This window comes from Leucoraja erinacea, chromosome 6 (genome assembly GCF_028641065.1).
Source record: "Leucoraja erinacea ecotype New England chromosome 6, Leri_hhj_1, whole genome shotgun sequence".
Classification (NCBI taxonomy): domain Eukaryota; kingdom Metazoa; phylum Chordata; class Chondrichthyes; order Rajiformes; family Rajidae; genus Leucoraja; species Leucoraja erinaceus.
The window spans coordinates 8,336,371-8,350,805 of NC_073382.1; the positions used below are offsets into that span (position 1 = coordinate 8,336,371).

Genomic DNA, 14,435 nt, shown 5'->3' on the forward strand with positions numbered 1-14,435 from the left:
AAAGTCAGCATGGATTTATGAAAGGTAAATCATGTCTGACGAATCTTATAGAATTTTTCGAGGATGTAACTAGTAGAGTGGATAAGGGAGAACCAGTGGATGTGTTATATCTGGACTTTCAGAAGGCTTTCGACAAGGTCCCACATAAGAAATTAGCATACAAACTTAAAGCACACAGTATTGGGGGTTCAGTATTGATGTGGATAGAAAATTGGCTGTCAGACAGGAAGTAAAGAGTAGGAGTAAACGGGTCCTTTTCACAATGGCAGGCAGTGACTTGTGGGGTACCGCAAGGCTCAGTGCTGGGACTGGTAATATATATTTACAATATATATTAATGATCTGGATGAGGGAATTGAATGCAACATCTCCAAATTTGCGGATGACACGAAGCTGGGGGGGCAGTGTTAGCTGTGAGGAGGATGTTAGGAGGCTGCAAGGTGACTTGGATAGGTTGGGTGAGTGGGCAAATGCATGGCAGATGCAGTATAATGTGGATAAATGTGAGGTTATCCACTTTGGTGGCAAAAACAGGAAAGTAGACTATTATCTGAATGGTGGCCGATTAGGAAAAGGGGAGATGCAACGAGGCCTGGGTGTCATGGTACACCAGTCATTGAAAATAGGAATGCAGGTGCAGCAGGCAGTGAAGAAAGCAAATGGTATGTTAGCATTCATAGCAAAAGGATTTGAGTGCAGGTGCACAACCTTTTATCCGAAAGCTTTGGGACCAGACACTTCTCGGATTTCGGAATTTTTCGGATTTCCGAATGGAAGATTTTTAGTGTAGATTAGGTAGGTAGCGCGGGCGGCTTGAAAAGTCTGGAGCGGCTGCCTCCTCCCCGGAGACCGGGGAATCATTGTAAATCATTGCTTAAATGTTAGTCAGTTAGTTTGGAGGGATTTTATGTGGTGGGGGGGGGGGTGAAGGGGGAAACTTTAATTCTTAGTCCCCTACCTGGTCGGAGAGGCGGGGAGCGGGCAATGCCTTACCGGGTCGCCGTGCAGTAAACTCCGGAGCGCTGTGGCCGCCGACTCCCAACATCTCTGAGCTGGGGCTGCGGGCGTCCTGCTGCGAGCCGCGCTGGATTTGGAGCGCCGCGCAGCCAGGGGTATAGTTGCCGGGGTCGGAGCTACAACCGCGGCGCTGCCCGCAGCCCCAGCTCCGCGATGTTGGGAGTCGGCGGCCACAGCGCTCGGAGCTTACTGCACGGCGACCCGGTAAGGCATTGCCCGCTCCCCGCCTATCCGACCAGGTAGGGGACTAAGAATTAAAGTTTCCCCCTTCACCCCCCCACCCGAAAGCCGAAAGGGGAGGAGATGGGAAGATGTTTGCCAGTGGTGGGATCCCGTTGGAGGTGGCGAAAATGTCGGAGGATTATCTGTTGTATGTGACGGCTGGTAGGGTGGAAGGTGAGGACAAGGGGAACTCTGTCCTTGTTACGAGTGGGGGGGGATGGGGAGTGAGGGCGGAGCTACGGGATATAGAGGTGATCCTGGTGAGAGCCTCATCTATAGGCGTAGAGGGAAACCCCCGTTCCCTAAAGAATGAGGACATCTCCGATGCCCTGGTTTGGAACACCTCATCCTGGGTGAAGATGTGGTGTAGACGGAGGAATTGTGAGTAGGGGATAGAGTCAGTACAGAAAGCAGGGTGGGAAGAAGTGTAGTCCAGATAGCCATGGGAGTCAGTGGGTTTGTAGTAGATGTTGGTCAGTAGTCTGTTACCTGCGATGGACAGAGTGAGGTCTAGAAACGGTAGGGAAATGTCAGGAATGGTCCAGGAGAATTGGAGTGCCGGATGGAAGTTAGTGGTGAAATGGATGAAGTCAGTGAGTTCTGCATGGGTGCAGGAGGTGGCACCAATACAGACATCAATGTATCGGAGGTAGAGTTCGGGGTTAGGGCCACGGTACACCTCGAATTAGGCTTGTATTCACTGGAGTTTAGAAGGATGAGGGGGAATCTTATAGAAACATATAAAATTATAAAAGGACTAGATGCAGGAAAAATGTTCCCAACGTTTGGTGAGTCCAGAACCAGGGGCCACAGCCTTAGAATAAAGGGGAGGTAATTTAAGACTGAGGTGAGAAAAACACTTTTTTACCCAGAGAGTTGTGAATATATGGAATTCCCTGCCACAGAGGGCAGTGGAGGCCAAATCACTGGATGGATTTAAGAGAGAGTTAGATAGAGCTCTAGGGGCTAGTGGAGTCAAGGGATATGGGGAGAAGGCAGGCACGGGTTATTGATAGGGGACGATCAGCCATGATCACAATGATTGGCGGTGCTGGCTCGAAGGGCCGAATGGCCTCCTCCTGCACCTATTTTCTATGTTTCTATGAACAAGGATTGTTCGACATACTCTACAAAGAGGCAGGCAAAGCTGGGGCACTTTGCAACTCCAGCACTTTGTGTCTTTTTGTTGTGAGCCAGCATCTGCAGTTCCGTGCTTCTACTTAAGTAACATCTATTTACCTGAGCTATCTTCAGTGGGCCCTTCAGTTTCCTGCATCTTGGGGTCTGTCAAACCAGTCGCCATGAAGGTGTTCTCACTGGGAAAGAAACACAAATGGGTTGTTAATCTTTGTGAATCATATTATTACAAAAACCTTGTAAAACATCCAACAGTGTCACTAGCATAACAGTGATGAGTCCCACCCTGGCCACTCCCTCTTCTCCCCTCTTCCATCCGGCTAAAAGTATAGAAGTGTGAAAACACACACCTCCAGATTCAGGGACAGTTTCTTCCCAGCTGTTATCAGGCAACTGAACCATCCTACCGCAACCAGAGAGCAGTGCTGAACTACTAGTGGGAGAGTCTAGGATCAGAGGCCATAGCCTAAGAATAAATGGACGTACCTTTAGAAAGGAGATGAGGAGGAATTTGTTTAATCAGAGGGTGGTGAATCTGTGCCTGTGTGTGAAAAAGTTGTCCCGCAGCTTTGTATCAAATATTTCCCTTCGCTCATAAGACCTTTGCCCTCTGGTTTATGATTCCCCTACTCCGAGTAAAAGCCCCTTCATTCATGATTTTACACACCTCTATAAAATCACCCTCAGCACCCTGCGCTCCAAGGAATGAAGTCCCAGCCTGCCTGCCCTCTCCCTGTAGCTTACTTAGGCCCTCGAGACCAGGCAATTTTTTTTTTTTTTTTTTGCATTCTTTCCAGCTTAATGAGATTGTTCATACAGCAGGCTGGCCAAAACTGAACACAATGCTGCTAATGTGGCAGTGAAAAGCTTTTGTTGCATGCTAACCAGTCAGCGGAAAGACTATACATGATTACAATTGAGCCATCCACAGTGTATAATAATAATAATAATAATATACTTTATTACGGACTAGAGGTCCAGACAAGGGGCAACATTACATAAAACATGCATTGCATATTCAATATCATAAAATACATCTTAGTATATCACTTATAAAAACATCATAAATTATATATATTTTTTAAAACACAATACATGTTAAATATCCAGATTAAAAGAATGATCAATGTCCTACAACAAGACAACGATACCAGTGTCTCCACAGCTGGGATTCGTAAGCATGTAGTGCTAACCCTTATGTTTGACAAGGCCACAATAAGCACATTTTTAGAATCATTTATCCTGCAAATGAATTTATACATGTGATGTCTTAGGATAGCTTCTAAAGATACATGATAAAGGGAATAACGTTTAGTGCAAGAGAAAGTCCAGTGAGATCGGATTTTAAAATAGTCAAGAGGATGGCCAGTGGGGTCGATAGTAGCTCAGTACGACAATCGAGTTGTTAACAGGATCAGTTGCCTGATAGCTACAGCGGCAGAGGAGCGTGGAGGTCACCAATATGGCTACGCTTGGCCAGGCCCACCCTGCTATGCCACAACAGACCTTCATGGTCAGATCAAGATCCCTGCACTTACAACAACTGCGACTTGAAAATGGCGCCAAACTGGCGAATCTGTATACTGTCCTAGTGTAATACCGCTATTCACTTGAACTGTATCTGAGATAATTACCTAATATGTATCGAAGTGCTTGTGTATAGTGTTTAAGAGGGGACTGCAGATGCTGGAGAATCGAAGGTTACACAAAAAAGCTGGAGAAACTCAGCGGGTGCAGCAGCATCTATGGAGCGAAGGAAATAGGCAACGTTTCGGGACGAAACGTTGCCTATTTCCTTCGCTCCATAGATGCTGCTGCACCCGCTGAGTTTCTCCTGCTTGTGTATAGTGATACTTGCACTGAACTGTTTACAAAAATGAATTTCACTGTCCCCAGGTACATGTGAATAAAAGTAAGTAAACTTCATTGGGCAAACACCCTTCCAACTTCATGAGGTCTTGATGCAGATCTGCGATCTTTGCTGGCTTTGAAAAAAAAGTTAAAGGCCTCCACATTACAAAGCTGGTCAACTCCTGGTGCTCCGAGACCACCTAACCAGAGGTTCCCGGCAAACCAGACGTAAATGGTAACTCAGCGGAATTCAAAGAAGTAGGCGATGGAAAGGCAGAGCATTTCTGGAACCAATTGTATGCCTTTTAATGTATTAGAGCCAAAGATAAATTGCATTGTTGTTATTTTGTTGCTATGTTGTGTAAGAACAATATACTGCTACGTACATAAAGTCCAAACTGAATGACAAATTACTCTGCTTTGGTCTATTTTCTCTTGACATAATTCATAAACAATTAAGACACTTGACTTTTGGGATCTGGGTTCAAAAACGACTGGGTATTCAAAAAAGCCTCAAAAACTAATCAAACGCATGTCCTCGTATTGCTGTAACCCAAGCGGTCTGGAGTAGACACATGCTCCGACAAGAAATAGTCTATAAATAGTCAATGCGGACAGCAGGACGTTTTGCAGAATGGTCCACGTTTGTGACTGCAGGCTCGTGCTGCCACACATACATAATTAATGTAAATCATTTACTGAGAACACAAGGTATCGGGACCTCATTTTGTTCACCTCTGAAGAGATCAGGTAAACATTGCATCCACAGGAAGCCAGTGTAGCTTTGTCTCCCATCAACCATTAATTTCATGCATTATCTTCAGAATTATTATGCTTTACAGTCTTACAAATGTCTTTACAGTTCCCATTTACTCGCAAGTATGCACTGGTCTTTCAAAATATGTCGTTCCAGATATCAGCTGATCTGCGCTGCATTTTGAGCAATTTTCATTTTATATTTCCAAAGATTTTCCTTTTGGATTTTACCCACGATCTCCTTCATTTACATGGAACAGTACAGAGCAGGAAGAGGCCCTTCAGCCCACAATGTCCATGCCAAACATGATGCCAAGTTAAAGTAATCTCCTTTGCCTGAAGCTAATCCATATGTGTCCATTCCCTGCATATCCACATGCCTATCTAAAAGCCACTTAAGAATCCCTACCATATCTGCCTCCACCTAACCCTAACCCTTAGATGCGTGTTCCAGGCACCCACTTTACCCAAGACTAAAGCCTTGAATTATCCTATTAGATGCTATAACCAACTATTGAGAAAAGTGGACATAATGGTTATCAAGTGATCACACAGAGAGTGATGAATCTGGAATTCTCTGCCACAGAAGGTAGTTGAGGCCAGTTCATTGGCTATATTTAAGAGGGAATTAGATGTGGCTCTTGTGGCTAAACTGATCAGGGGGTATGGAGAGAAGGCAGGTACTGGATACTGAGTTGGATGATCAGCCATGATTATATTGAATGGCGGTGCAGGCTCGAAGGGCCGAATGGCCTACTCCTGCAGTAATTTTCTATGTTTCTATGTTTCTAAGTGTGTAGTAAGGAACTGCAAATGCTGGTTTAAACTGAAGATAGACACAAAAAGCTGGAGTAACTCAGCGGGACAGGTAGCATCTCTGGAGTGAAGGAATGGGTGACATTTCAGGTCTGGACCCTTCTTCAGACCATCTCCAGGGATGCTACCTGCCCTGCTGAGTTACTGCAGCTTTTTGTGTCTATTTAATGGTTATCGACAGGCATATATTGTGCAGTTCTATAGTGATCTACAGTAGCCAACGTATGTACTTTTGTCAATATGTGAGCAATGATTGAGCAATTCCAATCTGCTGACAATAATTTTGCGACATTACAACCCAGTGCAAGCCCTTCTTCTGGTCTTACAGGGCAGCTTCAATGAAGGAACAGAAACCGTTTTACTTTTAAGCTGGGGAAGGAGCTTGGGGTCAACAGCTGGCATAAACCGATAAAGTACAAATAGATTTTGCTTTGCTTTTTTCTTGTTCAGTCCACATGTGCTGCAAACCAGAGATAATGGGGAAGAAGGAAAATGCTAACAAGTTGAAAATGGATTCCGATCAAGTATCAGATTCAGATTCAGATTCAATTTTAATTGTCATTGTCAGTGTACAGTACAGAGACAACGAAATGCATTTAGCATCTCCCTGGAAGAGCGACATAGCACATGATTTGAATAAATAATAATAAGTGTCCGGGGGGGGGTGGTGATTGGCAGTCACCGAGGTACGTTGTTGAGTAGAGTGACAGCAGCCGGGAAGAAGCTGTTCCTCGACCTGCTGGTTCGGCAACGGAGAGACCTGTAGCGCCTCCCGGATGGTAGGAGGGTAAACAGTCCATAGTTGGGGTGAGAGCAGTCCTTGGCGATGCTGAGCGCCCTCCGCAGACAGCGCTTGCTTTGGACAGACTCAATGGAGGGGAGCGAGGAACCGGTGATGCGTTGGGCAATTTTCACCACCCTCTGCAATGACTTCCGGTCGGAGACAGAGCAGTTGCCATACCATACTGTGATGCAGTTGGTAAGTTCCGGTAGGCGGCGCGGCTCTGGCCAGCAGCGGCCTCTGCAGTCTGTCCGCGTTTTATTATTTTCTGTCTGTGTTTAATGTAGTTTTTTGTTATTTTTTGTTGGGGGGGTGTGTGTGGCGGGGGGGGGGGGGTGGGAGGGGGGGGGAAACTTTTTAAATCTCTCCCTGCACTGGAGACCCGACCTTTTCTCGTCGGGTTTCCGTTGTCGTTGGGGCCGCAACGAGGAGCGGCCTCCAACAGGAAGAAGCCGGGGACTCTGGTGCTACGACTCACCGTCGCCGTCGCGGGGCTGGCCGAGTCCGGAATGGTTGGAGCGGTGGAGGAGCGCTGCTGCTGCTGCTGCCGCTGCTGCCGCTGCTGCTGCTGCTGCCGATGCCGCTGCTGCTGCTGATGCGGAGGCTGCTACTGCGGGTCTGCGGACGGCGGCACCGGGAGCCCGCGGATCCCTGGAGGGAGACCGCTTTTCGGGGCTCCTGCAACGGCGAATTCTCCCGCCCGAGTTGCGGGGTTGAAGAGCTCCTGGAGCGGGGCCTGACACCACTGCCCCGCGCGGCTGGAATGGCCGCGGGACTTTGCGAGCGCACACCGGGGGCTCCAACATCAAGACCCGGTGTGCGACCTCGCACCACCCGGCGTGGCTTTAATGGCCGCGAGACAATCGCCATCGCCAGCCGGGGGCTTTGACTTTGACTCTGACATCGGGGGGGGGAGAGTGCAGTGGAGAGATAAGTTTTTTTTGGCCTTCCATCACAGCTATGTGATGGATGTTTATGTAAAATGTAATTATGTTGTGTCTGGGGTCTATTTGTGTGTAATGTATGGCTGCAGAAACGGCATTTCGTTTGGACCTCCAGGGGTCCAAATGACAATTAAATTGACTCTTGACTCTTGACTCTTGAGGATGCTCTCGATGGTGCAGCGGTAGAACTAGTATCAAGAGGATTTTCGCAGAGATGTCTTGCTCCAGATTATATAGTCCTGGTGACACAACACTTGGAATATTTTGTACAGGTCTGATCTCTGCCTTAGGAAGGAAGCAAATACTTTAAGCATAAGGATAACTGGATGATACGAACAAAAGGGATAAGTGTTACAGCTCTTGGTGCAGGACCATCCCCCTGGCTTTTCTTTCAAGAGCGGCCATATCTATGAAGGATCGGCACAGCACAGTGGCGCAGCAATAGAGGTGCAGCCTTACAGTGTCAGAGTCCTGGGTTCGATCCTGACTACGAGTGCCGTCTGTATGGAGTTTGTACATTCTCCCTGGGACCGCGTGGGGTTTCTCCGGGTGCTCTGGTTTCCTCCCACACTCCAGGGACATACAGGTTTGTAGGTTAATTGGCTTCAGTAAAATTGTAAATTGTCCCTAGCGTGCGGGATAGTGCGAGTTTACGGGCTGATCGCTGGTTGGCGCGGACTTGGTGAGCCGAAAGGACCTGTTTACGCGCTGTATCTCAAAAGTCTAAATTGAAAGACGGCCAAGTGTATTAACTAACACTGAAGTATTGACTTTCCAGATTTGAAGTAATTCACCTTCCCGCAACAGGAAAGGTTTTCCCTTTTTAAAGCCATCCACAGTCCTGAAATAGCCAATGGGTGAAAAAGGAGTCAATTCCCTTCATAACGCCACATTTCACCCTTTCCTTTCCCTTCTCTCAAGAGATAGGTAATGCCATCACAGAACGAAAGACTGATACATAGCCTCGACCGACAGACACATCGTTAACACACCTTCCCCTGTCAACAATGTGCCATTATAGACCCCACCCTTCCTGAGGTCCAACATTGCTGCCTCTGTTCTGTTCTGGCCTTTTCTTGCCTCCAGTACACCCCCCCCCCCCACTCCCCAACCCCCCCCCAACCTTTATCTTTCAGTCTGAAGAAGGGTTCTGACCCGAAACGTCACCCATTCCTTCTCTCCAGAGATGCTGCCTGGCCCGCTGAGTTACTTCAGCATCTTGTAGCAACCTTCGGTGTAAACCAGCATCTGCAGGTCCTTCCTACACATGGATGGGAAAGTGGTCTAACATAAAATTAGTGTGAGCGAGCGAGAGGTCAATGATCTGTGTGGACTCAGTGGGCTGAAGGGCCTGTTTCTATGCTGTACCTCTAAACTAAATGCTGTGTGATGCCTCAGCCTTCTGGCTCCGAGGCAAGAGTGTCACCACTCGATGAGTTACTTCACATGACAGCACATTAAAAACAATTACCAACATGATTACATCCAAAATGTGTTGACGGGGGAGAGGGAGAAATGTTCGTAAGAGCATATTAAATGAATAATAAAACATCAGGATGCAATAGGCTTGATGATAATATAATCACCATCAAAGATATTTGTAAATTGGTTATTAATACGTGAAAAATGTGTAAATGCATTTCTATGCTTCACGATATATTTTACTCCGAGTGCAATTAATATTGAGATGCACTCACACAAAGTTAATTACTAAGTGGTCAGAACACCAACTACAGAAGCATACAACTATAATAACCCAAGAAATAATGTCCCACAGAGACATCATTTTCCACTTGGTTAAGGGAAATAATTAAGTAACATGCTAAAAGTTTTGGGGGAAAGATATTTAATTTCGGATATTCTCAAATCCATTTAAGTGATCAGCAAAAAAATATATATATCTTTAGACAGCAGTTCAAATTCTGGGCAAATATTTGCTCCTAAAACTATTTTTAGGAAGTTCGTGGGAGCAATAACATTTTTTTGTATATTTCTACCCACAGCCACAGGATCCACATTCCAAACACAATGTGTCCAACCTGCAGATAATTTATTTTGCGACCACTGGGATTTTGTTAAGTCTCAATCTCAATTTTAAAAGAATTGTGCGTGTGATCATAAGGTCATAAACGATAGGAGTAGAATTAGGCCATTCGGCCCATCAAGTCTACTCCGCCAGTCAATCATGGCTGATCTATCTCTCCCTCCTAACCCCATTCTTCTGCCTTCTCTCCATAACCTCTGACACCCATACTAATGAAAAATCTATCTATCTCTGCCTTAAAAATATCCACTGACATGGCCTCCACAGCCTTCTGTGGCAAAGAATTCCACAGATTCACCACCCTCTGACTAAAGAAATGTCTCCTCATCTCCTTCCTAAAAGAACATCCTTTAATTCTGAGGCTATGGCCTCTAGTCTTAGACACCCCCAATAGTGGAAACATCCTTTCCACATCCATTCTATTCAAACCATTCATTATTCTGTATGTTTCAATGAGGTCCCTCTTCATTCTTATAAATTCCAGTGAGCACAGGCCCAGTGCCAACAAATGTATACAACCCTTATTAAGCCACATTTTTTATCCATATATATTTGCCTTTACATAGAAACATCGAAACATAGGAAATAGGTGCAGGAGTAGGCCATTCGGCCCTTCGAGCCTGCACCGCCATTCAATATGATCATGGCTGATCATCCAACTCAGTATCCTGTACCTGCTTTCTGTCCATACCCCCTGATCCCACAAGGGCCACATCTAACTCCCTCTTAAATATAACCAATGAACTGGCCTCAACTACCTTCTGTGGCAGAGAATTCCAGAGATTCACCACTCTCTGTGTGAAAAATGTTTTTCTCATTTCGGTCCTAAAAGACTTCCCCCTTATCCTTAAACTGTGACCCCTTGTTCTGGACTTCCCCAACAACGGGAACAATCTTCCTGCATCTAGCCTGTCCAACCCCTTAAGAATTTTGTATGTTTCTATAAGATCCCCCCTCAATCTTCTAAATTCTAGCGAGTACAAGCCGAGTCTTTTTCGATATGAAAGTCCTGACATCCCAGGAATCAGTCTGGTGAACCTTCTCTGTACTCCCTCTATGGCAAGAATGTCTTTCCTCAGATTAGGAGACCAAAACTGTACGCAACACTCCAGGTGTGGTCTCACCAAGACCCTTATTTGCTGGGGTTAGGGGATTGGGTTTGTAGGAATGATTAATACAATAGGGGTGGAACCTTCTTATCTTACCAGATTCTATGAATTAATATGTAATAATAACAAAGAGTGTAGGCTATTTATCCAATACCCGTGAATATATATCCGGGAAGTGGCTTTACATTTTGGGAATTGCAAGCTAAAATAAAAACCAAAACGGAAGTGTTTTCCCCATATCTCCCTCAGTTTGTGTAAGGAGGTGCACTATGAAAGCACTTTGAACTAATTAATGATTCTGCATTCTGCCCAATCACTTTTTTGAGGTGCACTGAAAGACAAATAATAAATCCAAAATTTCAATAGAAAATTAAACAATAACCATCCCAAAATTGACATTAAATCAAATTGAGCTGCAAGGAGTCACGTAGGTGTTTTTTTGCCACAGTAAATCAGTCAGACTGCTTCACCCTCCATCTAATTTTCTCTTCCACAAAAATCAATTGAAAGAGAAATTGTGCAGGATAGTAATAAAAATAAAACAGGCCATCAATTCACTGTGCTCCACTGAGCTCTAAAATTAGGCCTCCTACCCCACAAGGTCTCAAACTGGGGGTGGAATAACACTGACCATTGTTCGAATTGTCTCTTTAATAATGAGGCTTCAATCGGGTGAAATTGGTAATTGGCTAAATGATGCAAAATTCTGCATTATAAGCACGTGTGTGTACATATTCCTCCCATGATTTTGCACACATAATGTGATTTGGACTTTGCCAGTCAAGGGTTACTTGGTTTGAATTGGGGATTGTTATTGTGCAGGCCTCACATAAAAACAGCCTTTCCAGCTCCGAGCCTTCTGCTCCAAGCTGGAGGATGAGATGGATGTTCGGCAACTGTGGCAGGGCTTGAATGCCATCACCTCCTACAAGGCGAAGTCAGGAGGCGGCTCAAACGACAGTGAAGCATCACTCCCTGACGAGCTCAAAGCGTTCTACGCACGGTTCGATAGGGAGAATACTGATGTGCCTTCCCGAGCCCCTATTCGCCCTGACGGGGTTACAGTCATAGTCACAGAGGCCGACGTCAGAAGATACTTCAGGGGGGGTGAACCCTCGGAAAGCGCCTGGACTTGATGGTATACCCGGTCGAGTTCTCAAGACCTGTGCAGACCAACTGGCGTGAGTTTTCACGGACATTTTCAACCTCTCACTTCTGAGGGCTGAGGTCCCCACCTGCTTTAAAAGGGCATCAATTATACCGGTGCCCAAGAAGAGCAAGGAGACGTGCCTCAATGACTATCGACCAGTGGCACTAACGTCTGTGGTGATGAAGTGCTTTGAGAGGTTGGTTATGGTGCACGTCAACTCCTACCTTGACAAGAACCTCGACCAACTACAGTTGTCATACCGCCACAACAGGCCAACGGTAGATGCAATTTCACTGGCTCTCCACTCTGCACTGGACCACTTGGACAATAAAAACACCTATGTCAGGCTGTTGTTTATAGACCACAGCTCGGCGTTTAATACCATCATCCCTTCCAAGCTGGTTACCAAGCTCACAGAAACATAGAAACATAGAAAATAGGTGAAGGAGTAGGCCATTCGGCCCTTAGAGCCTACACAGCCATTCAATATGATCATGGCTGATCATCTAGCAATGTTACAAAATTTTGAGATTTTAAAAATCAAGTCTGCAATTTATCCCATCAGATAAAGCATAACAATAAGTTTAATTTGACACCAAATTCACTTTCATATCTCAAGTATTAAACAAGTTATGGCCATTTTCATACTCGGAAATTAGCATCTTGTTCCCTATTGATTTTCAATGGACATTACAAAAAAGCTGTGATCTTGGATAGTCAACAGGCCATTTCTTAAGGAAAGATTAACATTTTTAAATAGCCTAAGTGTCCAAAGATTATTCACAAATAATTCACAATATAACATGATTTTTATATCTAATTTACATAAATTTATAGGCCAAATGGAAGGAATTTAGTGTTCAATTGCTGTAAATAAATGCCCATTTAAATCGGCTTTCCAGTGGGTTTCTGTGAACGCGCTGGTTTAGAATGTTGACAGCGCGCTGGATTTGTGCCCTCAAATGCCGAGAAAAATACTGCGGGATATAAAAAGCCCAAAATGAACTACTCGCTATAGATAACTTGATATATAGGGTTATATATATGGCCCATTTAATGTAAAAATAAGGTACATACCTTTAATTGTTTGCTTTATAAAACCCTGGGGCTGCGAGAGGTTGCGGAATCAGATAATTTTAAAATTATTATAACTATATTATCGAGGCCTATAAAACTAATAATACCTTTTGCGACCGGGTCTTGCAGCGATTTTTCGTTAATGATTTACTAGGCTGAACATCTGCGATTAGTACAGCCTAGTAAAAATCGCGTTTTAAACCCGCCCCCTCCAAACAGCGCCAAAATCGCGGACCTGGCTGTGGGCAGATTCCCAATGACGATTCAGGTAGGTTTTGTAACATACCTAGATCATCCAACTCGGTATCCTGTACCTGCCTTCTCTCCATATCCCCTGATCCCTTTAGCCACAAGGGCCACATCTAACTCCCTCTTAAATATAGCCAATGAACTGGCCTCAACTACCCTCTGTGGCGGAGAGTTCCACAGATTCACCACTCTCTGTGTGAAATTTTTTTTTCTCATCTCAGTCCTAAAGGATTTCCCCCTTATCCTTAAACTGTGACCCCTTGTCCTGGACTTCCCGAACATCGGGAACAATCTTCCTGCATCTAGCCTGTCCAACCGTTAAGAATTTTGTAAGTTTCTATAAGATCCCCCCTCATTCTTCTAAATTCTAGCGAGTACAAGCCGAGTCTATCCAGTCTTTCTTCATATGAAAGTCCTGCCATCCCAGGAATCAGTCTGGTGAACCTTCTCTGTACTCCCTCTATGGCAAAAATGTATTTTCTCAGATTTGGAACTGGCCCTCTGCGCATCCCTTTGCAATTGGATCCTCGACTTCCTCATCCACAGACCACAGTCTGTTCGAATTGGAGGAACTACCTCATCCTCAGTAACAATTAGTACGGGAGCACCTCAAGGCTGCGTGCTCAGCCCCCTGCTTTACTCACTCTATACCCATGACTGCGAACTCCCTCATCAAGTTCGCCGATGACACCACCGTGGTTGGACAAATCACAGATGGGGACGAGTCAGAATATAGAAGTGAGATGTATGCTGGAGACCCACTGTAGACTGATGCAGACAACAAAATCTGATCTTGATGAGACCAACAGCATTTCTAACTTGCTTCATAAGGCCATTAGTGAGTAGAATTAGGCCATTCGGCCCATCAAGCCTACTCCGCCATTCAACCATGGCTGATGTATCTCTTCCTCCAAACCCCATTCTCCTGCCTTCTCCCCACAACCTCTGACACCCGTACTAATCAAGAATCTATCTATCTCTGCCATAAATATATCCACTGACTTTGCCTCCACAGCCTTCCGTGGCAAAGAATTCAACAGATACACCACCCTCTGACTAAAGAAATTCCTCCTCATCTTCCAAAAAAAAATCCCTTAAATCTGAGCCTATGACCTCTCGTCCTACACTCTCCCACTAGTGGAAACCACGTACACCCTATCCAAGCTTTATCTCTTGTTGTATTCTCATTTAGCTGCTGTACAGACAATCAAGGGGTCATACACACACAAACAAGCTTTTTAACACATCGTGCTAATCATCACACACCTACTTAAACTCATCC

The 14,435-nt window shown here is 45.2% G+C and overlaps 1 protein-coding gene across 10 annotated transcripts in view; it reads right to left on the bottom strand.

Moving 5' to 3' along the window:
- The window catches only part of LOC129697863 (CRACD-like protein), a 178,529-nt gene that overhangs the window by 69,905 nt on the left and 94,189 nt on the right, over positions 1-14,435 (bottom strand). For all 10 annotated transcript variants that reach the window (XM_055636553.1, XM_055636555.1, XM_055636554.1 and 7 more), the window contains one exon: positions 2,479-2,555. In XM_055636553.1, the coding sequence (XP_055492528.1) occupies positions 2,479-2,542 (64 nt within the window). In that variant the 5' untranslated portion in view covers positions 2,543-2,555. The remainder of the gene's footprint in view (positions 1-2,478; positions 2,556-14,435) is intronic.